The sequence below is a fragment of the Quercus robur genome, chromosome 4, assembly GCF_932294415.1.
Source record: "Quercus robur chromosome 4, dhQueRobu3.1, whole genome shotgun sequence".
In the NCBI taxonomy this organism is placed as follows: Eukaryota; Viridiplantae; Streptophyta; class Magnoliopsida; order Fagales; family Fagaceae; genus Quercus; species Quercus robur.
Genome location: NC_065537.1, coordinates 6,487,346 through 6,513,987, shown reverse-complemented (window position 1 = coordinate 6,513,987; position 26,642 = coordinate 6,487,346). Strand labels below are relative to the sequence as shown.

Here is a 26,642-nt window from a genome sequence, read left to right as displayed (position 1 = left end):
TGTACCTTTGTGCTAATGGCTTTGTGCATTTTCGAGCATTGCTTGTTTTCATGCACTCATATCACTATGGGAAAAATCTTGAAATCTATGTGATTGTTGTAAATAGATCTTCAAACTTGTCATGAATGATTAGTGAATGGTTATGTTGATCTTGAAACATGCATAGACTTGTGTCTATATCTCTTCCCATTTTTTATTTTTTTGCTAAAAAGAGCTCACTAAATGTAAATCTCCAAATGAAAAGAGATATTGAGCTGCAAAAGCCTGTCGCACATTCTAGTATTTGACTAGGAAAAAGGGTAAGCGACCTTATATCAAAAGTGAAATTTCTTTCAAAAAGGCCAAAGGCCTGTTCTTCAAAGAAAAATGTTGTCTATACCTCTCACAATGAGAGATGATTGCCTCAAAAGATCAAATGTTATGGCTGAAAGTGGAGTCAAATGAAAGGCTCCAAGTTATGTTATCAAGTTGTGTGGGAAGTCATATATTCATATTTCTATAATTGAGATTGGTCACATGATCTAGTGCTAATTGTGTATGCCTTGGTTGAATTGATCATTGAAGCTTCACATTAGACAAAGGACTATTTCATTGTTGATATCCACACACAACACACAAGTTTATGTTTGATAAATGCCATATTCATTTGTGTGATTGTACTTGATAAAATGTGTTTTCACATGCTCAATCTTTGTTAATTCAAGCACAAAAAGATTTTTGAGTGTTTTAGGTGTTTTTGGAAAGTATTTTGCTGGAAAAATCTGAAAATTTCAAAAATACAGTTTTACCCTGTTTTGGCGGCTCAGCCGCGAGTATGTCAAGTCGCGAGCCTCAGCCGCATCTTTGCTGGTCAGTTTTGGCGACTTGTTCGCGAGTGGAAGGTCCAGTCGCGAGATTCACTCAGAGATTTTCGCGGCTCAGCTCGCGACTCACTCGCGGGTAGACCTTCCAGTCCCGAAAAACACTTAGAAAAAAATTTTCAAAATTTTCCTCTTGTGTGCTTTGGCGGCTTGAGCTGGCGACTGTGTGGCGACTTGAACCAGTCGCGAAAATCGCGTGTTTTGCAGAAACAGGAGCAATTTTTAAACCTCTTTCAGTTTTCCCTCGAACTTTTGTAACTGTTCATCTTCTCTTAAAACTGCTGTTTTCTCCCAAAACTCTTCGTGAATCCATTTTTCAAACCCTTTTGGTGTTTCATTTCTTCTCCAAATCATCAAGAAAAGGTATGGGTTTTGCTTTCTCAATCTCAGTTTCTTTTTCCTGCATATTTCTGTTACTGTTTGGACTGGTATTGTGTTCGTTATTCTTATCTCTATGTGTAATGGGTATGGAGTATCCTGTTTTTGATATTGTTCTCACCCGTTTTCATGCTGAGCAGTCAATGTGTTTTTCATTGTCCTGAATTTTTGCTGATTATTGAATCTAAGAATCTTTTCTGAAATGGGTTTGGTGTTTATGTGACTTACTCATTACACTTGCCTGAATATTGATGTGTGGTTGTTTGGTTTCTTCATGATTGAAATATTTTCCCCATGCTCATGTCTCTGATGGAGTGTTTTATGTTATCTGTTCAAAATGATTCAAATGCTGTTTCCTATTGCATATCATGGTCATGTTAACCTGTCTCAATGACAGTTGTGATGTATTTCTTCTTCTTGGTGCACTTTTACCAAATTTGTTGCACGGATTAGTTTGTGTTTCTGTGTTTTGTTGGAAGGTTTGGTTGGGTCTGTATTTTTTTCAGTCTGGGTTTCTACATTGAAATATTGGTTTTACTGAATCTTGTTGACAATCTTTTGTGGGGTATTGTTGCTTGGTTCTTTTCTGTTGGTCTGTTCTCTTGCAGATGTCTCGTCGATCTTCCAGGGGTAAAGACATTGTTGCTGACGAATCAGCATCCCCAGTTGCTAAAAGGACTCGTCTATCATCTCAAGCATCTCAAGATCCCAATGAGGATAGATTCAGAGTTCCCCTGAACTCACACGCCTACTCAAATGTGTTTGACAAGTCAACAACTATAGTGGAGCGGGTAGTAGAGTTCAACACCTTAGGGACTACATTCATCCCTCGAATCTTTGAGAAACGAGACTGGGCAAACTTGTTCGGAAACTTTGATGATCCAATGGATGAGCTGGTCAAAGAATACTTCTCCAATGCATCTGATCTTGGACCTGTCCTCGTTTTCTGGGTCAGAGGAACAGAGTTTAGTGTTACCCCAGACTCCATCGCAGATCTTCTCAGCATCACCAGACCTCAGAATGTGAATTTAACTCCCTATGATGAACGAAATCCAGAGGTTGGGGAAATTCTACAAATCCTAGGACACGATCATGAGGTGTCTAGTGCAGGAACTTCCATCAGCACCGCAAAGTTTGCACCTGAGTTGACCACACTGAAGTTGATCATGTTCACCAATCTCTACCCACTGTCCAACACTACATTCATCAATCTTGGGAGAGCTATATTTCTGTGTGATCTCATTACCGGAGCCCCCATTGATATATGTGCTCACATCTACTACAACTTGAGGAAGACCGCTTGTCGATCTACAGCTCGAGGAATCATTCCATTTTGCAGTCTCGTCATGAAACTCATCCTTAGTGCTGGCATTACTCCTCCTGCAGATGGTAAAATGTTGACTCGTCAACGTCCCATTTCTTTGTTCACTCTTCAAGCAAGCAGAAGTCACTCCTCCAAATCACCAAGAAGTGCTCACATCTCTCCGGTTCCTTCATTTGCTCCTGACTCAGAGACACCTGCACATACCACATCTGCATCTCGTGATATTCCTGAAGCTTCACCGGCTGGTATTCCGCAAGCACAAACTGCTTCTCATACTGACAGAGTTGGCAGTGTTCTTGAGCATATTCAGAATCGCGTTGATGAGCTTGTGGCACTTCTCTACTCCACAAACAACCATGTCCAAATGCGCCTCGAGACTATGGAGAATCAGCTAGATGAGATTCAACGAAAGTTGGACGAGAGTCTTTAGCTATTCGTGACAAAAAGGGGGAGAGCATTCAGTAAGGGGGAGAAAAGTTCAAAGGGAAGTGTGCATAGTGATAGGGGGAGTACACACACACACATACTTTTGTTTTGTTTTTCGTCTTATCTTCTAAACTTATGGTTCTTTTGGTTTTGATACACTGTGTTTTGGTGTATAACTGTTTCTAACTCATTTCATATTCTTTTGGTTTAAACTTTAATATATGTTGTTGATGTTATTCAGGTATTTGTTGGTTTGTACCCATATGCTTCTGTAAGCTTTCAGGGTTTATGTTTTATGCATAGTTTGTAGGCCTTGTGGTATGTACCATGCTTAAGTGCAGCCTTTATGCTATGTTGAAATCAATACTTTAATCTAAATGTTCTGCATTGTGATTGTTGTACTGTCACTCTTGTGCCCTTGTAGGATTGTTCCTAGATGCATATGCCATGTGTGCTATGCATTGGTTGAGTGTTGTGCATACAAGTGTCTTGCCTTGTGCTTGTTAAACTTGTATGTCCTTGTGTTCATTCCAAGTGTGAATGAGCATTGTGATCACTACCTTGTGGTGTTCACTTGGTTGATCAAGCCATGGTTTGTTTATTAACTCCATCTTTGCTTGATCACATATTGCCTGTTTCATATGCATTTATAATTTTCTGCTTACAATGATCATGGTGTATTGTTGTGTTTCAGGAGTTTTGTTCATATGATTCAAGTGCTTCACAGCTTCTAGAATTAGGTGTGAGTGAGTTTTGATCAACTGTTCCCAACTCACATGTTAAGTCTAGAGTCTGTTTTAGGGTTTTGTCACGGAATAGCCAAAGGGGGAGATTGTAAGGTTGAATTTATTCAACCATCTAATTGGCTTTATTCCGTGCCAAATTTGCTTGTAATTCAGCATTTAGTAACCCTGTATTTAGGTGGGATTGTTGTAAGGGTAGTGAGTGAGATAGTGTGAAGATTGCTCAAGAGTGTGCAAGAAAACAGAGTGTCGCGGCTGGACTCGCGGCTTCAACCCGCCAGAAGATGCACACGTGCCAAGCATGCTGGAAGATGAACAGTCATGCTAGCTGGAGCACTACAGGACAAAACAGGACAACTGGCCATACGGTTAACTCGCGACTGGAACTCGCGACTTAGTCAAGCCGCGAGCCACCCCTGTTTTGGAAAAACCTGACGTTTCGCATTCCACTCCTCTCCAGTATAAATACCCTTTTAACCCACGATTGAAAGAGAGCTTCCAGAGAGAATTTTGAGAGAGAAACCCTAAAGAAAAACCAGATTGTTTCACCCACAATCTCTACCTTAGAGTCTCATCAAATTCCCTCACTCTCTTCCTCTCCATTGTCAAATCCTTGAGAGGCCTTTATACCAAACCTGGTTCTCACCATTATCATCTCTGTGAGACAGTCGTTTGGAGTTCTGGGAAGCAGTTAGGAAGGAGCCAATATTCATTGGTTGATGCTACGGTGTAGTAGCGGAATCCGGAAAGCTAGAAAAGAAAAAGGTTCGGCGCAACCTCGTTGGAGCAAGAAGCTTGGAGGGCTTAAGTGCATTGGGTAGATTAGGCTTGGAGGGTCTATTGCTGTCCTTGTATCCCAACTGTATTTTCTAGTGGATTGATTACCGCTTGGAGGGCGGCGGAGAGGTTTTTCGCCGAGGTCTTCGGTTTCCTCTTCGATAACATATCTGGTGTTATCGCTGTGTTTGCATCTTCCTTCCTCTCTATCTCTGCCTTTACATTATCTGCTGTGGTTTATTTTGTTGTGGCTTAGATAGTTGTTTAATCAATTCCATGTTATAGCATATGTTAAGTTTCCACACACTAGTTGTTTAACATATTGCGTGTGTTGATTAAATTGGTTTTTGGGGGTCTAAACGTTCAAAAGTGTTTTTGTACACGTTTTTGAACTTTCAGATTTTATGGCTGAAGTGTCAAGTGAGTACAAGGAATGTGCTGAAGAGCTAGGTGATTAAAGGTTAATCAGCTTTTTTCTCTGTAAGTCATTGTCTTTCTTCTTAATTCAAGTTTTGTTGGTTGCTAAAATATCTTTTTCATGTGTACAAATATTAATGGATTGCCCACCATATGTTTGATTAGAGTTGTCAATGAGACTCCTAGCAATTTGACTAGGACGAAAAAGGAAGAAATCATTTGCTTGAAAGCAAGTAAACATCAAAACTGGAAAGCTTTTGCTGCCAAACATTCTGGTTTATTGTTCTAATTTTCATTAAGCATTGAAACTCACAAACTATGGGTGGCAGGATCAAAATCTTAGCTTTGTGGATATAATGTTCAAAATTTGGAATCTTCGCTATGCCGTTTCCAACTTGGTACCCCTACGCATATTGTTCATCTGTTGCTTCACCAAATGTCTTCCCTTCTACATTGTCACACGGTCCACAACTACATGACACATGTTTTGCAAAAGCTCAGTCTAACCGTTACTAAACCTTTGGTGGGGCTGCCTTTCTGTCTCTTCTTTTCTACAACGTTAGTGTATCTGATTTTGATAGGTAATAATTTTTCTCAATCCTCCTTCTGCTTCTAAATCTAAGGATTCTAGTACTTTGATCTGTAGAGTATGCAAACTCTGAATCCCTCCCCACCCTCCTTACTGCCTTTCGTGTCCTCATTTTAGAAATCCACAAGCACAACCTCATTTTGTTTGCATGACAAGTTTTATCAAAATGAATAAAGTTGAATTCCATAAATTTATGATAGCAATTTAGGAAAAAAGTTCGGAAACCTATTAATGACACTATTTGTAATCAACAAATTAGATGAAGATCCAAGAGATACGCACCATGAATTATTAATAATTACGATTGAAGTAAAAGTTCAAAAAGGTAGCAATATCACTAGTAGAAAAAAGGTATCGAACACTAATATTACAAAGTGGCCTTAGCCATGTGCTTCCACTGTTTTGCAAGGTTGAGAAAACATCTTACATCTCATCATCACATGTGATGCTTGTGCAGAGGCATGGGTGAGATCTTAATAATATTTGAATCTCATTTAAACATGACTTATCTTTTTGTAAATTATATATTTTGTTCTTTTCTTTACTTTGTTTCTCCCTGATTTCTTTTTTTTTTAGACATTCAGGAGTTTAATAAAAATATGTAACGTCAATTTTGAATGGGACGGCTGGTATCAGCCTATCACTTGCAATACCTTGTTGATCTGTAATATTGATAGTTTAAACTCATTTTATATATAAATTGCTCGTTAATTACAGAAACTTTTACCATATATGACTTTTGTGCTTTGGGCTCTTGATATTCTTGAAATTTTCCAGACTTATTTCAAATCAAAACCAAGGTAAACTGTCCATGCTCATTTCACATGTTTATCTTTTTAGTAATTAGACTCATGCAGGCAAACAACTAGGTAGCAATATCACTAGTAGAAAAAAGGTATCGAACACTAATATTACAAAGTGGCCTTAGCCATGTGCTTCCACTGTTTTGCAAGGTTGAGAAAACATCTTACATCTCATCATCACATGTGATGCTTGTGCAGAGGCATGGGTGAGATCTTAATAATATTTGAATCTCATTTAAACATGACTTATCTTTTTGTAAATTATATATTTTGTTCTTTTCTTTACTTTGTTTCTCCCTGATTTCTTTTTTTTTTAGACATTCAGGAGTTTAATAAAAATATGTAACGTCAATTTTGAATGGGACGGCTGGTATCAGCCTATCACTTGCAATACCTTGTTGATCTGAATATTGATAGTTTAAACTCATTTTATATATAAATTGCTCGTTAATTACAGAAACTTTTACCATATATGACTTTTGTGCTTTGGGCTCTTGATATTCTTGAAATTTTCCAGACTTATTTCAAATCAAAACCAAGGCAAACTGTCCATGCTCATTTCACATGTTTATCTTTTTAGTAATTAGACTCATGCAGGCAAACAACTATGTAGACAAGGTTGAAAATTGGAGAAGGCAGTCTGCCTAGATTTGTAATCAGGCAGTTCAAAATGAATAAACTACAATTCTAATTCAAATGTATTTTCTTCTTGTCCTTTCCATATAATATGTTTGCTTAATGTTAAAATATGCAAAGGGGTTTTATTTGTTTGGAACTGTTAAAAGGCTTTGTTTTTTTGGTTTGGTTTGATGATCTGTCCTTTGGAACTGATTTCATTCCACCTACTCAATTCAAGCATGGATCAAGAGCTGGCTGAAGGATATTAGGGGAAATTTAAAGAACTTAAAAGTACTTTTAGGTGTTGTTTGTCTTTATGTTATGGTCTATTTGGACTTGTAGGAACATGGCAGGGGAGATCCTTTCCCTGCCACTAATGTGGTCATGCATATGGTAAAGTTTGATTTCTTTGTGCGAGGTAGCTAATAGTTAAGAACTAAAGGAAAGCCTCAACAGTATCAAAATAAGCAATGTCCAGATCTTTATAGAGTCTTCCAACTGGAAACCAATCCTGCTGGAGGAGAGCTGCAATGGTAGAAGAATGAAATGGAGGGGATTCATTCAGTTTTGATTGTAAAAATAGAGATAGGTCCATGGCTGGTTGTTTGAGCTGGACAAGAGAGGCTGGAATAGAAGTAACAAATAGGTGGCAGATCGAACTGATGAAGGACTTTCAGATGTTTTGGTTCGGAAAGGAGGACAGATGTCTTCTGACAGAGCCTCAATCTCCAGCAACCATTGCTCCTAACTTCTTTATGAACTTTAGCTTCGATAACACAGTTGTTGAATAGAATAGTACAATAGTTGTTTATGATTCTGCTTTATTTAAACGGCACTGTTTTTACTAATTAAATGCCACGACAGTGGAGTGACGCCCTTTCATTAATTTGATAGTTTTCGCTTAATAGCTGTTGGTCCTTTCCAGTTGTCAATGCCTCATTGGCTACACGTTATTTGTAAATTTTGTTAGTTTTGTTATGGCCACAATGGCTAGTTTGTTAGTTAATTAGTCTGCTAGATCAGTTTAGGCAGTTTCCGAGAAGTTAATTCCTGGCTAATCCTGTAGCCTCTATTTTGTACATAATTGCATATATAAACAAGTAAAGTTTGGGTCGAGTTCCTCGAGTGCACCGGACCTATTGCAATGACAACACATGGTCAAAACTGGAACACATGTTACCATCACAATAGATCCAGTGCACCAGTTGTAAACTAAGATCTCTAGTTCTAATTATCATTGAGTGAATTTCATTTTTCCTCAATCAATTTTCTGTTGCTCTCTCTTTCTGTTTTACCTATTTTTCATTTTATTTTGTTACTGTGAAATTCAATGAGAGTTTCTGTGCAAATTGTTGCAGATATAACTGATCATGACAGATTTTGTTGGAAGTATCCTCTCATTAGGAAACTTTAAGCGTCATTTTTTTTGTGGAAAATAATTAATAACACTTTTTACGTGAGATGTTTGGTGAATATGAGGAAACTAATAATGCTTTTTAAGTGTAATATTTTTTTTTCTATTGTCAAATTACAAGAACAATTTGGTTTGATTCTTAGCAACCCCAATCAAAGAGGGTGTGATTAAATGATGGTTGAATGTTCTGTCTGAAAATAAATCTCATAATGCAATTATTATGGCTGTGGTAGTGGGTATTTAATGATTTATATTGTTTTTAGGAGCAAAGTTGATTTTGAAGGCTGAATGTTCAAGTTCAACCTAAAGTCGTTGTAGAATTTAGCTGAAAGTGAACGTTTAACTGCATGAAAATATTAGAAGATGGCAGTCAAGAGAAAGGGATTCATAGCGTCATTGTGCTGATTGAGAATAAAAACTTGTTGCAGGAGTCCCCAAAACATATACTGGAGACTGGAACCTGTTTTTGAAGTTATAAGGGTATTAAGGGGGGTTTTGGTAATGTACTTAAATATGTAGATACAGGATATTGGAATAGATAGTTAAATTAGTTTCAAATGCTGCTTCAGATAAAGTAAATGTAGCCTGGTCAGGGTGTAGGTTGTAAGGTTTATGTAGTTCTTAGACTTGGTATAATTTTATGTTGTTGCCTTACTCCTCAATAACCCAACATGTCCAAGATTTTCCACCCACTTTACCTTCCAAGTTTTCAGGATAGCTTTAGCTATATCAAATTATAAAAAAATTTGGTGCAAATTGGTTTACATGGAACACAACCATATCAATGCAGATATCCGAACTATGTTACCATTGCCACCTTCGGCCTAGTGAAAAGGTACACATGGGCTAAAGAGCATGCTAGACTCTTCTTATCTTGAAAAGATGGACGAGCTATGGGCATATATGGTTAGAAAAAGAGAATTCACTAAAGTCCAATTGGTCTGGCAAGCAATCCCATATGTACAGGGAGTTGCTGCCGCTGGAAAATGTAAATTCTTGCCAAAATAGAAGGGACTCTATAGATTGCTTAAGAAATTTAAATTCTTAAACCATTAAAATGAAACTTATATCTTGGAATTAGTCAACATAAAAATTATATTTTACTAATAAAATGGTGTTTGTGTATATATATACACACACACAAACACCATTTTATTTTTTTAGGACACAAAGTGACGATGAACTACAATATAATGGAAAAATTGACATTTTATGCTTGCTAGATGTAATAAATTTTAATAGCAATATTTGACATGATTAAGGCACACAAAATATAACATTCAATTTAGGGGATAATTATTTTAAAAAATAATTCAGATTCTACGAAAAGGAACAGAAATATACCTCTTCAAAGTGTCTTTGCCTTGATGTTATTTCTTCTTTTCTTGGTTATTAGAAATGAATTGAAGAGATGGAAAGATTTCTTAAAGAGCATAGATTACTTTTTTTTCTTAGTGTCTTTGAGCATAGGAGAATCAGGAGATGATAAAATTTCTAAAAGCACATAGATTCCTTCTTCTCTTTCTTCTTTTTTATTCTCATTTTTTTTCTTAATTTTTTTGACGACAACAATAATGATCTTATTATAATTTTATGAAAGAGAATCATGATGGTGAAAGTAATCCGCTTTCCTTTTTAATCTAATCAATCTAATATTTATGTTTCAAAAAGAAAAAAAAAATGGAATTTAACTAATTTCATTCAAAAAAAGAAAAAAAATGGAAAGATGAAAAAAAAAAGCAAAAAATTGGGGGGGGGGGGGGGGGGCTTAGCCGCTTAGGTACTGTAATTTTGAAGCAAAAGTGATTAAAATACTAAAATGTTCAAGTGGCCAATTAACTACAGCTACAAATATGATTTTTTGAATGAAATTAACTAATTAAAATCTTTATCAACATTTATGAATTATCTATATAATAATAATAATAATAATAATAATAATAGGTAAAGCAGAGAGAAAATTTAATTAAGTTTCAAATTGGAATTTAATTATAGTCTAATTTTGTGCCATGTTTCTCATCTAATCTAAATTTTAGAATTTTGTGCTAAGTGAGTTAATTTAGTGTAAAAATTGAATTTCAATTAGAGTTTAATTTTGTGCCACATGTCTCATCTTATCTAAAATTTTGTACCAAATTAGTTAATTTAGTGTAGAAAACGATGAGTCCATTATAATAAACCATAAAAAACATAATCATATAACTAAAAAAAATTCAAATTTATAAGTCATCTATATATATATATATTAATAGGTAAAGCTTGGAGAAAATTGAATTAGAATTTGAAATTATAATCCAATTTTGCGCCATGTGTCTAAATTTATGTGAGAACTACACCATAAATATCCACTTAAGCTTTTCCCGTGTGTCTACTTAAGTTTTTTAATCTTTGTGTCAAGTGAGTTAATGAGTGCAAAATACTAAGAATCTAATATTAAAAAACTATTAAAAAAATTTTTTAAAAAAAAATCACATATATTCAATAAAAATCACCCAATGTTTCTCAAAAAATAAATAAAATAAAAATCACCACATAACAAAAATCACCACACATTCTATCTCATTAAAAATCAGAAAGAAAAAAATGATCATAAGTAGTATTAAATTTATATAAGAATTTTAATATGTGACTAATTACATTTACTTAAAAAAAAATTGACTAATTATCTATATTTTATGATAAAAATTGTGTTTAATTTTAAATGTATCTAAATGTATGCATGAATGCATGTGTTACATGCTTTAAAAAACAATTAATTTGACTAATTATTTATATTTTTATAATAAAAATTTTGTTTAATTTTAAATGCATCCATGCACTTGCATGGAGTTACATGCTAGTAATAATAATAATAAGTAAAATTGAGAGAAAATCCAATTAGATTTCAAATTGGAATTTAATTAGTATCTAATTTTGCGCCACGTGTCCTATCTAATTTGTGTTTTTAAATTTTTGTGCCAAGTAAATTAATTCAATGTAAAAATTGGATTTCAATTAGAATTTAATTTTGTGACATGTATTCTATCTAATTTAAGTTTTTTTAAATTTTGCACCAAATGAGTTAATTTAGTATAAAAAAAGGAGGAGTCCAATATAAGTAAACCATAAAAAACGTAATTTTTGAATGATTTTATATTTATGAGCCTTTTTTTTAGAACTAAAAACAATTCAAGTTTATAAGTCATCTATATATATATATATATATATATATTAATAGGTAAAGCTTTGAAAAAATCCAATTAGATTTCAAATTGGAATTCAATTAAAGTTTATTTTTGCGCCACATGTCTCATCTAATAAAAAATTTTAAATTTTTGTACTAAGTTAGTTAGTTCAATGTAAAAATTGGATTTCAATTAAAATTTAATTTTATAGCATGTGTCCCATCTAATCGAAGTTTTTTTTTTTTTTAATTTTTATGCCAAATAAATTAATTTAGAGTAGAAAATGAGGAGGCTAATATAAATAAATCATAAAAAACGTAATCATATATCTAACTCTATATTAAAATTAGAGGAAGAAAAAGTTTGAATGATTTTATATTTATGAGCCTTTTTTATAACTAGAAACAATTCAAATTTATAAGTCATCTCTCTCTCTCTCTCTCTCTCTCTCTCTCTCTCTCTCTCTCTCTCTCTCTCTCTCTCTATATATATATATATATATATATAAAGCTTAGAGAAAAATCCAATTAGATTCTATAATTGAAGTCCAATTTTGCGCTGTGTCCTAAATTATTTATTTTTAAGGAGAGTTTTATTTCTTAATTTTGGAATCAAATGTGGGACCATATCATAAATATCCATTCAAGTGAGTTATTGTGTACAAAAACCAAAGAGTATAGAATTAATGAAAATAAAAATATTTTTTAAAAAAGGACAATTTACATTTTCTACCTAATAACATTCTTACAAAACTTTTATAAGAATGACTATCAATAATGTGTGGACAAGGACCCCTAATCTGATTTAAATTGGCAGCCAAGATTATTTTCAAGGATACACCTTGGACCTCGGGGACGAGCATTAGCTGTGAAAGGTGCAAGAAGTTAAAATATCAAAAAGGGAAGAAAGTAGACTCAACACAAAATACAAGAAGGATGAAGGGAGAAGAGTGTAGAAGCCATCCCCTCTACATTAAATACAAGACAACTACTCCCCTAGCCACATTAATGAGGAAATGACCATGAACAGTGGTAGCACAGCTAATATTGAAGGGTAAAGGCTTACTAATATGTTCCAGATGAGACAGAAGTCCTAGGAATGCAACCTCAGTCCTCCAAGTGTAAGACAAAGATGATTTATGTTTAGATATAAAAGAAAAATTAAGATCCATATGTGAGGGATCGAAGAAAAAGAGAAAAACAAGACTTTGTAACTAAGAACTAAAATACTTGTACAAGTGAAAAAGACACACATATATAAAACAGACATTCCACGGGCCAGACCGAGGAGCCTCTTTTCTTCATAATTTGTTGCCTTAGTCATTTCATTTGCTTCTTATCTCACTGTGATTAACTTTAACTTATCGAGTGATTAATATCCAACTCATTCTCTAACAAATCTATTATGGCGGGCTTATTAGGCCACTGTTCGAGTAATTTTTGGGCCATGGATCAAATTGCGCCCTTACAAATAATATTTAAATTATATATGTAAGAATTATACTATGCATCTTAATGTGTATTTGTTAAGTATATCCATACATATGCATGGGATTACAAGCTTGTATAAATGTGTGTGTGTGTGTGTGTGTGTGTATTTTATCACAAACCAAACATTATCAATTTATCATCAATAATAAGATCAAATTCAAAATCCCAAAATCAAGGCCTTCAAAGTAGAAATGAACCTAAATACCTAACTTCCCATACAACAGTAGCTACTTCATTAATTGAGTCAAAGACAACAATCCAAACTATCCAAACCCTAATTTTAGTTCAAAACAGAGATGGAAAAATAAATTTTCCACCTTAAATCGCCAGAACCTAAAAAAATAAAAAAATAAATAAAAACTTTTAATGCCGGCAAACCAAAGGCCAACCATTCAGCCATAGAAACCCAAAACACCAAAGCAAATCACCCGCAACCACAAAAAAAAAAAAAAAAAAAAAAAAAAAAAAAAAATCCATGAACAATTGAAGTGGAGAGAGAACAGTATATAGGAAGTGATAACTAGGAAGATAGATTTTCAATTGAAGAGCAAATCGGAATTCTTCCCTTAACAAATATGGTGAAAAAATTCAAAAACCCAAACCAAACAAAACCCTAACTCACACACAAAGACAGAAATTTATAAAGTTATACCTCTTCAGTATGAGCGAAGCAGCTGAGGAGATAATTCTCTTAATCCTTTCAGGGGCTTTGAGCTTCCAAAACTTTTTCCAGTTAACATCAGTTTGTGGTTGGCGTATCAGTGAGTTGGGTTGCAAGATGGTGGGCAGATTTAACGAAGAATTTTCCATTGGAGTTCGGTAACCATAGAAGCTTGCCTGGTCTCGGGGTGGGAGGATGGGGCGAGAAGAGATTTTGCAATTTAGGGGAAGAAGAAGAGTAGAGAAGAGATGTGTTTTGAGTTTTTGATTTTCAAAGTTGGGGAGAATAGTTATAGGGTTTGATTTTCAGAATTGGGGAGAAATTTTAGCTGAAATTTTTGAGTTTGAATGAGAAGTAGAAGCGTTACACAATATGTTTTAGGATTTTAGCTTTTTTTTTTTAGTTGAAAATATATTCTTTTTCCTTTTTAATAATGCTGATGTGTAAAATTGTGGAGAGAGCAGAGGTTTCGGTTATATATAAATATATATATATATATATATATATTGATAACAGTAAAAGTCCACTTGTTGGGTAATTGTCAAACATTTCAGTTTTCCTTAAATAATTTCTTTCTCTATTTTCCTCTTCAACTAACTGTCCCTCTCTCTCTTCATCTCATTGACCTCAACGTGATCCATCTGCATCCTCAAGGTCCTCACTCTTCTGTTATTCAATACTCTCTATGAATTCTCTTTTTCTTTCCTTTTTTTTTTAATATTAAATTTATATTTGGTTTGTGTTCAATTTGTGTTTGAGTGGTGGGAAAACAGTGGAAAAGGGGGAGAAAAGTAAAATTAATTTCTAGGTTTTTTGTGTTTTCCTGTTTTATGTCTAAATTTTCCCTCTTGTAGCAATTGTGAGATTGTCAGATAAAAAATGTTTCCCTTACTATTATAATATGAAAAGTGAAATTAAAAAATAAAAAATAAAATAATGTTTGGGTAGCAGTGGCTTGTTTCTTGATTTTTGTGTGGAAATCATAATTTTTAGAGAACAAGTTTTTTTTTTTTTTTTAAAGACTCAATAAAATTCCAAACTTTCAATTTTGGCCATATGTGGTAAAATATTTAGCAAATTTGGCTGTATATCACTGTTTATGAAATATTTAACAATCTATCACATTTTTGAAACTTAAGTTTGTGAAACTCGAGTTTTTTGTGTAACTCAAGTTCTAGAAACTCGAGTTCTTTGAAAAGATAGCCTTTAAATTTGCCGTGCCATTTTTTATGGAACTCGAGTTTTTGAAACTCGAGTTACACAACAAACTCGAGTTTTAAAAAAGTGGTAGATTCCTAATTATTTTGTAAACAGTTGTAGATTCACACATATTTTGCCAAATAGTGATATATGGCCATTTTGGCCTAAAAATTTATAATTGATAAAGAGGCATAGTTTGTTAGGTTTTGAGTTTGTAATGTTGGTAAACCATGACAAAACATGACAAAAACTAAGTCTCATTAGTTTAGAATGGTCTACATTGAAGCCCAAGACAAAAAAACTCAAGTTCGGGATAAAAACAAATGAGTTACAAGCTGGTTGGTTCGATTGATACTTGATTGATGCTAGAGATTTTCGATTGATCGAAAATTGCATATCAGCAAAACGTAAAAAGGCCATAACTTATTCGTTTGAAGCCCAAATCGCGAGCCATTTTTTCCAGTATTTAAAGAACATTATAAACTAACCCTAGGTGGGGTTTTGAAAGTTTTTAAGAGAGATTAGAGTGCATCTTGTGCCTCTTTTGTAGATCTAGGGTTTTGTACCCAAAAGCTCTCTTATGTCTTCCACCGGTGCTATTCCTTGAATAATCTCAAAATCCAGTATTGTAGAAGTTGCTGCCTTCTCTTGTCATCAAAGGTGTTGATAATCTAAACATTCAAGGGTGGTCTTGGAGTCACAAACAGGAGAGTTTGTGTTGCTAAACCTTTGAGTGGGATCTCAAAATCACAAACGGGGGTGTTTGTGTTTTGCAAAGGCCAAAGAAAGAAGGAGTCCGTGGATTCGGAGTTTACATGTGGTTGTGTCAGTAAGTTCTACTGGTGGGTAACAATAAGAAGTCGAGTGTGGGGGCTTGTAAGTCTTATTGTATAAACTTCGATTCTTTCTAGTGGATTTGCTTTTTACCTTGAGGATAGCTAGGTTAAATCCTCCCCAGGTTTTTTACCGGTTTGGTTTTCCTGGGTTATCATATCGTTGTGTTATTTATTTTTTCGCTGCTTTGCATGATATGATCTTTGTGATTGTGATAACCTAGATTTGTTAAATCGGACTAAGTAACAACTTGGCTAATTACCTAGGTTAAATCAATTATGTTTTAAGGGGTCTAAAAACCATCATAGTTGTTAGTTTGAATTGGTATAACTGATGTTAAAAAGAGGCTTTCTATGAATGTTCTTTTCTCCCAGCTCTTATTTTCAATGCTTTATTCCTTGAAGATGCTAGGATGAGAGAGTTAGCCCTATTTCTCTGAAAGAATAAAGAGGCTTTCTATGAATCTTCTTTTCTCCCAGCTCTCATTTTCAGTGCTTTATTCCTAGAAGATGCTAGGATGAGAGATTTAGCCTTGTTTCTCTAAAAGAATAAAAATTTTCTTGGGTCTTTTTTCTTTCCTTTTATTTATTTTTTTATAAATGAATTTGATAACTTCCAGTCTTACTTTTGAGTGAAAAATAAAAAATAAAAATAAAAATAAAAATAAAAATTGACTTGAACCATAACAGCTAAACAACCAGTTACATGGGGAAGGGTATCCCGTTAAAAATAATTTTCATTTGTTTTCTTGCCAGTTGATTGAAGAATAATCAGTCTGGGATAGTAAGGGAAAAAGTAAAGGTTGGAAGGCCAAGTTGTTTCAAGCAGCTTTTGAAGTAAGTTATCACTTTACCAACATATTTCCAATGGGTTCAATGAGTACTCAAGAAGCCTCATTGTTGTCATTATCATTCTAGTGATGTTTTTGTTCTTTGTGTCATTATACAAAAAAAAAAAAAAAAAAAAAAAAAATTGTTTATTCATATGAATCATTGTCATTCTCTCGGAGCATTTATATTTTTAAATAATACAAAGAATATATTTTAGGAATTGAGTTTGTCTAGCTGAACCCATGAGTTCCTAGCTTAAAAGTTCCTTGCTGTTGATGCAACTCTCTAATACACAACTAAACATATTGGACTGTAGTGTTTTGCACTCAAAAGTCTCTAGAATACTGCTTGTTAGGTTCTAAGAATTTAGAAACTAAATGTTAGAACTTCACTTTGTATATGTTGGCAAACCATGATCAAAACAATGAATCTAGGTTTAGGCTTGCTCAAAGTTTATTTGTTATACTTTGAATCAAGCTGAATGCAGAAACTTACTATGCAAAATTGCAAAGCTCAATCGATCAAAAGTAAGGCTTGATTGATTGAGATTTGTATCTGCAGAATTTTAATTAAGCTCAAACAACAGTTCAGCCCAAAAAGGATTAGGGTTTCAGATCTTTTTCTTCTAGTATATAAAGGAAACCCTAAGCACGTTTTTAATAAGGCTTTTTAGAGAGAGAAGAATGTGCCTCTTTTGTATCTAGGGTTTTGTATCCAAAAGCTCTCTCATGTTTTCTACCAGTGTTATTCCTTAAAGAATCTCAAGATCTGATGTTATAGAAATTGCTGTCTTTTCTAGTCATTAAAGGTGCTGATGATTTAAACCTTAAAGGGTAGTCTTGGAGTCACAAACAGGAGAGTTTGGGATTTTTATCACTAGTGTGGGTGCTTATGTTGCAAAGGCCTAATAAAGAAGTAGTTCGTGGACTCAGAACTATCATAGAGTCGTAGTAGTAAGTTTTCTACTCGAAGTAGCAATAGAATGTTAGTGGTGTAAGTTCTATTGTACAAACTTCAATTCTTTCATAGTAGATTTGCTTTTTACTTTGAGAATAGTTAGGTTAAATCATCCCCAGGTTTTTTTACCGGTTAGGTTTTCTTGGGCCTTCATATCATTGTGTTCTTTATATTTCGCTGCTTTGCATGATATGATTGTTTTGTTTTAACCTGATCTGAATAATAAACCTAAGTGTTAACTTGGTTAATTAACTAGGTTAAACAATCTAGTTTACTGGGATCTAAAAACGTACACTGCCATTAGTAAATATAGTTGTTTGCTTATATGCATTAAATTTAACCTAATGCCTATGTATAATCATTATAGTTAAAAATAATTTTCATTCATTATTTTGTAGTTTGAAGAATAATCAGTTTGGGATAGTAAGGGATAAAGAAAAGGTTGGAAGGCCAAGTTGTTTCAAGCAGCTTTTGAGCATTACCACCACTGCTAAAAGCTAAAGATCATTGAGATTTCTTTGTTCTGTGCAATTACATCTTTTTTTGTTTTTACAATTTCTATATTTGCTTTCATTTTCTTTGTAAATATTTGAGCGTTTCCTATGGTAATGATATTAAATTAAATTGGAAACAGGTTTAGGTGTTTTGAGTTAAACTCTTAAAGAACAAAATGCCTTAGATCTATCAAGGCAAGCTGAATCATGTAGTGTTCAATGTGCTAAAATCTTGCAAGCTCTAGACCATTTATTCATTACTTTTGTTTATTCGATTTGCTTTAATATGTATTAGAAAGCATATGACATGTAATCCAGTTATCTTTGAAAAAACAACTATAATTTTTAAATAGAAAATTCAGATTATTAGTACACTACCAAATCCTACCTAGCTAAGTTGTGTGCGAAATCCTATGGACAAGAGTTTATGCAATCACTTTGAGTTATACCACGGCCTATGTAATTGTGGAAATCTTGCAAAGTATACACCATTTTCTCTTCCATAAAATTAATGCAATACATTTTTTTTTCAAAATTCAATTGGATTATGTCTGGTGTCTTTGGAAGTGGATTTAATTATTTCATTTATCAAAGATTATAGCATTTCATACCTATCAAAAAAGTTTATAACATTTCATAAAACTTAATAAAATGCTTGTGAAAAAAAATGAATCAGCTGATAAAGTATTGAAACAAGAAGTAATGAGTTTGACTCTCCTTTGAAAAGCTTTCATGTTGATGGGCTGTCACCATATGGTAAGAAAATAGCAGCCTCCTCAGGTCCTTGTCCTTGATGACACAGGCCACATTTCTTTGCCATCTAGCATGGAGCTTCCAAATAATATGACATCATATGGGTCCGATTTACGCTTGGGTCTGCCAGATTTGGGAATTGGCTCAACTTTTAGTGATGGGTTTGATTTGGGTTATTCTTCAATGGCCCAGAACTTTATCAATGATGATGATTCTTCTGACTTCAATTTGTATCCACCATCGAAGAAAATGAGAACATCTTGATCGAACTTGGAAGAAATATTCCTCCATCTGAAAGCAACCTTGAAACAAGTTTCTTCTTCACTGTTTCCATTCGATTTCTTTTGCATTTGATGCCAAGGTATGTCTCCTTTTTAAGTTGCATTGTTTCATTTGCATCTTTGGGTGCTCGTTCATTGGATTGGATACCAAACTAATTTGAATAAGAACTAACACAAAGAAAATGCAGAATTGATGAAAGAAATTAATCATGTGATTTGTTGCTAAAATCTATGTCTTTTAAGGGTAAAAGTTGTTTCCCAAAATTATTCTATAAAAAAATCAATGAAGTTGTAGAAGGCAATGGACAAGTAAAATATTAATAGCTAGTAACCATACAAAGATTTGGATTTGGGCCTAAAATGTATTGTTAAAAATGAAACCAATAGGTTACAGACCCAATGGAACCTCTTTCCACATAATTACAATATGGAAGATGAGGTCTTCCAATTGTTAGACAAATTATAAAAATAAGCCTTTGCATGTTCATCACTTCATTGCATAATCTATCTCTATCACTCTGATAATGAAGTTACTCATACTTCTTGATGGATTTAAATTTTTAGTTCTAATCCATTGTTGGAGGCCGTATCATTTAATTTTGTTATAATATGTGAGTATTAGGATTTTGGTCCATTTGTCTGTTACTAGTTATGGGGCCGGAATCAGACTCTCCAAAAAAAATAAAAAATAAAAATAAATAAAAATAAAAATAAAAATTTAGGAGTAAAGCTGCCTACCAATCTTCTCTTTTAGACCCCACGAAAGTGGGAGCTTTGTGGACTCAGGACTATTTTTTTGGTCTGTAACTAGTCAGCACCAATTCTGAAAATTCAAACTTCAATATAGGCATGACCGTATGCTTATGCCATCCACAATTTCATAGAGCAGGAAGTTTTGAAATGGAGTTGAATTTGCCGATAGTCGTAGGTTCAAGGTCCTCTGCTTTCTTTTTTAAATTGTTGCTAATAGATTGTCTCAATTTTCATAATCTCGTAGAAATGTTGGGAATTTTAAGTAGATTTCAAATATGACATCTAGTTTGCTATGAAAGATCTCATCTCCATTATGGTTGGAATTGGTGGACAACATATCTTAATTTAAAGAGTGCATGGAAAGGAGGATAATGTTACTTTCTAGGTTGATCAATCAGTAGATTTAGCACTTTGGAATGAATTTGGGAGGTCGGGTGGCAACAACAATTTATTTTGTTAGGACTTATTTGTTGTAATGTTGTTAATAAAGCTCTTTTGTTTTACCTCCTTACTTGGGCATGCTATTTTGTAGCTTTGACCATGATTAGAATGTGTCTTTGCTATTGATTGTTGGACTGCAGTGGTGATTGAAAAACTGAATGAGTAGAACCAAGCTAGGTTATTGTGTGAAATCCTACTAACAAGGGTTCATTTTGTCACTTAGAGTTGGACTCAACCTATGTCATGTTGGAATACTTTCTAGCTTGCAAAAGTATACCAATGTTTTCTCCCATAGATTAATGCAACTAATTATGTTTAAAATGCAATTGGATTATGTTTGGTGTCTTTGGAAGTGGGTTTAATCGTTTTCTTTATCAAAGTTTATTGGATTTTTATAATAATTGATAACAAGACCCTATGATTTAATAGTTTTTTGACCAATACAAGATGACGTATCATCTTATACTAAAAACTACAATCCTGAATCAATGCACATTGCCTTCAAATTGCCATAAGATGTAAGCAAATACACCATAAACATATCAAAAATATTCAAACCGCCATTTTCCGTATGGCGTCTCTTCTGTTTTTATCTTTTCGCCACCTTTTTTGCTATTTCATGTCAAAAAATGTTCACAGCATAAGAAATGATCCCATATCAATTTCAAGTGGTCTTTAAGCATCTTGGCAACCGAACTAACCTCAACCTCCTGTTCCTGAAAATTGAAAGAGGAGTTCATAACACATAATGAAGAAATAAAGGAAAGAGAAAAAGATACCCATCCCAATTTGTATCTATATGCTGTAGTAAAGCATAAGCAATATTAAAGTCAGACTCCTAGTTTGACTAGTAAACTAAAAATCTAATAAGATAATAACTGATAAAACACTAACTTGGAACTAAAGAAAATAAAACCTAAAATACTTAGGATCTCCTATAAAATGCTAGTAAACTTAACTAGATCACAAAAACATTAAATGTATGAATTTATGGATTTGATAGCAAATAACATCTAAGTCATATGAAATAGAACACATAATCTAATGATGTGATGGCAAAATTTAATTTGAAGTAAAGTTATGGAATGGTCCTTACAGGAAAGAATGTAACAAAACAAAATCTAGTTAGACATTTGTTCCTCAATTAGATTTCATGGACTAAGCTCCTTATTCACTTATAATAAGCATCTCAGTTATATACGTTACTTACTTGTAATAATGAGACAATGTTTTTCAGCTTCAAATTTATCTCCCTTGTAGCTTCCCCAATTGAAGTTCTAAAATCATATCGATCAGCATGTCTCACTTTCAGGCTCAATGATGAACTTTTATAATCTTTAGCTATTGTGTGCCAAACCCCCACCACACAATATCTACCTCCAGAAGATGCCTTCCCGAAGGGCCATCTCAACCCACCCTTCACATCTGGATCTAGAATTGCAGAATTAATAAGACTTCTAATGCTTTGCATCTCATCATCCTGGAGAATACATAAATTAGTTTGGTCACAAATTTAAGTCTTAGACTCTCAGGAGAAAGAAATACCATGCTAAAACTATCCCATATGGTAAGATTAGTCCAATTCCAACCCTGTTTTCAAATTTTTTCTTTTTCTATTTTTTTCTTCTATTTTTCTTTTTTAGTCCAATTGCTTCATACAAAAGAAGATGATAATGTCAGGATCCTTGTAGCTTAGTGCCATTGATTGGTCTCCTTTATAAGGAGAACTAAGGTACAAATCCCCCCCCCCCCCCCTCCCACTTCTAGTAACAATTTATCATATATATATATATATATATTGATATATTGATGATGATAATTATTCATCCTTCCGACTAAAATATGTAGAGGGAAAAAATTAATATTATGAATCTTAAATTTTCTATCAATAAGGACCATAAAACTTTAACCTAAACCTAACTTTAGCATGATAAAAATATGTTTTTTTATTATTATTTATTTTCACGTGTGTACATAGGCATTTGAATGCACACACATGTCCTACGGCTGTAGATGAACCGAGTTATTTATAATTTATAAACAATTTGAGCTCGATTTGGGAAATATCTTGTTTGTGTTTGTTTATTTAGTAAATGAACCAAGTTCAAGCTTAAGTACTCTTAACTATTAAATAAGTCAACTCCAACATAATAATCTGTTTGTGAACAAACTTGAGAGTACAATCATTGATTTAAGTATACATAATATTATATGTTCATGTGTGTATATGTATAAAAGTGTACTTATATAATTATATAAAAAAAAAAATTATACTTATACAGACTTGAGAATGGATTGTGTTAGTTTGTAAATAAGTTCATAAGATATGAAGTTATTATTTTTATTACTTATAAAAATGAAGTTATTATTTTTAATTTATTTATAATATAAATAATCCATTTTGTAGTAAAAATTATATACAATTAACTCAACCAATATAATTTTAACTCTAACTAGATTTTTTTAATGCACACCTCTTGCTCTTACTTACTAGCATCTTCTAGTTTGCCGTAAAATAAAGGTTGGGAGACAATTAGGCCAGGTTTTGCTTCACCTCTGCTCAAAAAGTCCAAGGAAAAAGAAAAGGTGCCATCCTTATATCTTGTCTATTGTTGTTTTCCCTAGTGTGTATGTATATATATATATATATATATATATATATATATTTGCTTTGTTTCTTTACATACTTTGAATAATGTTAAAATTTGAAGGATTATTACTAATTATTTCATCGTATATAATTGTATAAAGCTTTTGAACACACAACTATTATTATTTTTTTTCTATCAAACGCTCAATTTCTCACGTGCAAAGCTTGTGATTAAAAGCCTAGTAAATAAATAAACAAATAGAAAATGAGTCAAAATTAAATCTTTAGGTTAGGCGAAACCATTTCCTGACCAAAACTGTTACCTCATAAAAAAAAAAACTTTTTTAGAAGTCAAGACTAAAGCTTGATTTAAAGAAACATTATTCTATTTGCAAATACCAAATTCATGTTCGTCTAGAGGAAACTTTTTGCTGGAAACTCAGGTGGATGTTGGTAAGTTTCTTGCCTGAAGAGACACGTGTCTATGCATAACAATTGAAAATTATACCACATATTTTCTCCTCCGGAAATGGTGGATTCAGATGCATAAAAGCTCCAGCATAAAGATTTCTCCTTGTGTAGTTTTCTTTAAGACTAGGTTGATTTGGAATGATTTTGGGATGAAAATGACCAATTTTTTTGTGAAATAATGTAAAATAACGTAGATGACAGCAAATATAGACATGAAACTTACAGTGAGAGCTGTTAAGGTCCTCTTGGTGGATAGCATCAGCCTTAGGTCTAAGTTTTTATCAAGGCACGATATGTCTATAACCATATGACGCAATGGGTGTAGTTCAATCTACAAGAATAGTGACATTTGAACATAAGTCTCAAATCACACATAATAAACAATTGGAAGGAAAGTCAAATATACCTAGAAAAAGGAAAAAAAAAAAAATCAGAGATTCTTTTTCTTTTTCACCAATGCTAGTCCCAAATCCCTCTCTCTCTCTCTCTCTCTCTCTCTCTCTCTCTCTCCATAATGAATCAAATCCCAAACCTTAAATAGTAAGAAAAATTCCATTTATCCAAAAAAGAAAATAAAGGCAGCAACTAGGAGATACTAAACCTCATCATCTTTTTTACTCTATACTTTTTCATGTTAAATTGATTTATTTGTCACGTAAAATTAATAAAACAGGAAGAAAACAAATCATCAGCAACCCGGGTAACAAGTTCAGACTTAAGCATGATTTGAATGCAATGTGCATCAATATTAAGCAGAAAACTTGCCTTACAAAGTTGAAGCCTTTTGTCTTCTTTTATCACACTGCATTTGCAAGAAATAGTTGAATCTGGTAGTGTGGCATCAGACAACTATACAAAATGAGAAAGTAAATTGGGGAAGTCAATGGCCAACTAAATCAAAAGGCATAATTGTGAATATAATAAGCAGAGGTATTCAGCAAAAGAAATACCTGTACATGGTATAAATCTTTCTCCTCTTCAAAATCAACTTTAATCTTTTGGGCAACTTCTCCCTTAATGTTTTCCATATATGAACTAGGAATATTTGTGTAAAATGATCTCCTCAATTTACTCAATGTAGTTTCTGCAGCCAAACCTACTCTTGTAGTTTCTTCGCTGATTGAAGGGCTCCTACATGAGATTTTTTTTTTTTTTTTTTTTTTTTTTTTTTTTTGAGAAATTACATGAGAAAGTTGTAGCTACTTAACTCTTCCAAGTATATTAAAGGGTTCTCTTATTACAAATTTGATATGTGAAATCTTCGAAGTTACAAAACATCAATATTAATACATTCATTACTTCAAACAATTTAGTACAATTTATTAAATGGGATATGAAATGATCCAGATGTTGTTGCCAAAACAAATGAATCGTTTGATCAGTCAATCTATTGACACTCAGATGTGACATTGGACTAATTTGTGCAAGCACATGGATTCTTGTAGAAGGCTGAAACCAAAGGGCTCAAATTGCTACTTAGCCAAAATCTAGGGCATCAAATCTATTAGAGAAGTTGCCAATGAGTGCTGGCTTAAATGCTCTCGCCCTAAGAATCGGGTGAAAGGTCAAGTTCATGGGTTCAAGACCCATTAGTGCTTATGTTCACTTACCAATACCAAACCAGAAAACAAATAAAGGAAGTCAAAACACCTATTAATCACTAACTGCTAGCAAATACATCCACTAAATAATGGCATTTACAAATCACTATCATTGCATCAGAAATTTTTAACTAAGCCAACTCTTTTAAAGAGAGTACAGGCCTCCTCATAAGAGGAAGTTCAAGAAAGAAGAGGTGCTAGATGTGCTTAAGGAAATACAAGGAGATAAAGCTCTAGGCCAGGATGCCTTGCTTAGTTTTGAGGTAGCAAAGTGCATAACAAATAAGTGTCATCCTAATACTCATGCTTTTGGATTTATCTCACTCACTTCTTTGTGCCAACCTCATTATTTCACATTTTTTTCATTATACTGAATCAGATTTTCATAGGGTGTCCCAAAAAAAAAAAAAAAAAAAAAAAAAAACTACTAACCAAAAACAGCAACTCAGAGAGTAGAATAGAAGCACGACTTACTCATGAAAAAGAATTTTTCCAAATCTAGCAACCAACTTTGGCTTGACATCTTCCAAGTCCAAGATTTCATTTTTGACATTTTCGAAGGAAGAAAGCAAGTCTGACACAACATTTTCTGCTATATACACCCATGGACTCCTCACTTGCTCAACTAACCAAAACCAACAAACCCATTATTAATAATTAGTTACCAAAAAAAATCAGAGCAGAAAAATAGTAACATTTACCTGGATGATTGTTGTTGTTGTTGTTGAACAAAACTAGTGGATTTATTCCTGTTGTTCTCTCAAAAAGCTGCAAGGGAACAGAGTCAACATGTACAGAAGATGGAAACTGGTGATTGTGATCCAAACCAACGGGAAACCGTGTGGAAATAGCCTGCTCTGCATACTTATAAACGATCTTTCCACTTCTTTGTGAAAAGGGTTTGGGTGGCAACCTCAAATTAAGGTTTCTCCTGAATTGAGGAACAAGCGATTGTGGGATTGGTGAGGGTCCATTATGCCTATCACTACTACTACCAGCTTCGTATGAGTGACGCTTGTGTGGAGGAATGTAGGCCATAATACCTATGAACTTCTACTACTGCTACTACAAACAAATGATCACTTCAATATTAGTACAATACATGCTTCTCTTACATATGATGAAGACCGATATAAGCCATAAAGATAAACTTGTTTGCTAAGTCCCAACTTTTTTTTCCTGAAACCGAAGTAAGCTATGGAATTCAACTTATTTCCTAAGTTCCCATATTTTGTTTTCAAAAAAAAACATTTTTTTTATGATCATTCATGGGCGTTACTTTTTGTTTTATAATCCCGAATTTAGCCAATCAAAGAAAGTATAAAGTACATATACTTCATAGAGATGAAAAAGGTACATAAACTTCTCCATTAAGAGGTCATTCACAGAGGAGAGAGAAAGTGAGTGTATAAAATAACCAAGTTTATTTTTGCATCTTCAGCTATGTAATCAACAAGTCTATCTTTAGATGTCACTTTAGCAATGTGTGTTGTCATCTGCCATGTTGGATTAGCAAATATAGAGGCAGTTTTGGTTTTTTTTTGCTACAAGGTAAAACACACACACACTGAACTCCTGTCCCCACTCTTGACTTTCCAATCCCATACTATGGGCCCATACACGCATTACGCATATTGCTCGTCTGTTACAGATGGATAAGACCAAAAAATACATTTCGGTGGATCAAGGTCCCACCAATATTCCCTCCTTTCCTCTTATAATCACAAAAAAAATAAAATAAAACTTTCTTTTCACTATAACCAGATCTCTCTC

General features: G+C 33.4%; 3 protein-coding genes across 25 annotated transcripts in view; 2 read left to right on the top strand and 1 right to left on the bottom strand.

The window, feature by feature from the left end:
• LOC126720431 (disease resistance protein RUN1-like) overlaps positions 1-26,642 on the top strand; it is a 186,940-nt gene that overhangs the window by 120,201 nt on the left and 40,097 nt on the right. For all 19 annotated transcript variants that reach the window (XM_050422920.1, XM_050422913.1, XM_050422916.1 and 16 more), the window contains one exon: positions 7,906-8,040. The gene's annotated coding sequence lies outside the window, so the exon portion shown is untranslated. The remainder of the gene's footprint in view (positions 1-7,905; positions 8,041-26,642) is intronic.
• The window catches only part of LOC126720428 (TMV resistance protein N-like), a 128,669-nt gene that overhangs the window by 64,103 nt on the left and 37,924 nt on the right, over positions 1-26,642 (top strand). The gene's annotated exons all lie outside the window — the stretch shown is intronic.
• LOC126720435 (uncharacterized) overlaps positions 20,398-26,642 on the bottom strand; it is a 63,598-nt gene continuing 57,353 nt past the window's right edge. Inside the window, exons 1-7 of one of the 4 annotated variants that reach the window (XM_050422949.1) lie at positions 25,571-26,490; positions 25,344-25,494; positions 24,219-24,384; positions 24,034-24,117; positions 23,492-23,599; positions 21,418-21,687; positions 20,398-20,923 (exon numbers count right to left, since the gene is read on the bottom strand). In XM_050422949.1, coding sequence (XP_050278906.1) covers positions 20,825-20,923; positions 21,418-21,687; positions 23,492-23,599; positions 24,034-24,117; positions 24,219-24,384; positions 25,344-25,494; positions 25,571-25,907 — 1,215 coding nt within the window. In that variant the 5' untranslated portion in view covers positions 25,908-26,490 and the 3' untranslated portion in view covers positions 20,398-20,824. Of the gene's footprint in view, positions 20,924-21,417; positions 21,688-23,491; positions 23,600-24,033; positions 24,118-24,218; positions 24,400-25,343; positions 25,495-25,570; positions 26,491-26,642 lie in introns of those variants that run through there. The other 3 variants (XM_050422946.1, XM_050422947.1, XM_050422948.1) reach the window with 3 other exon arrangements.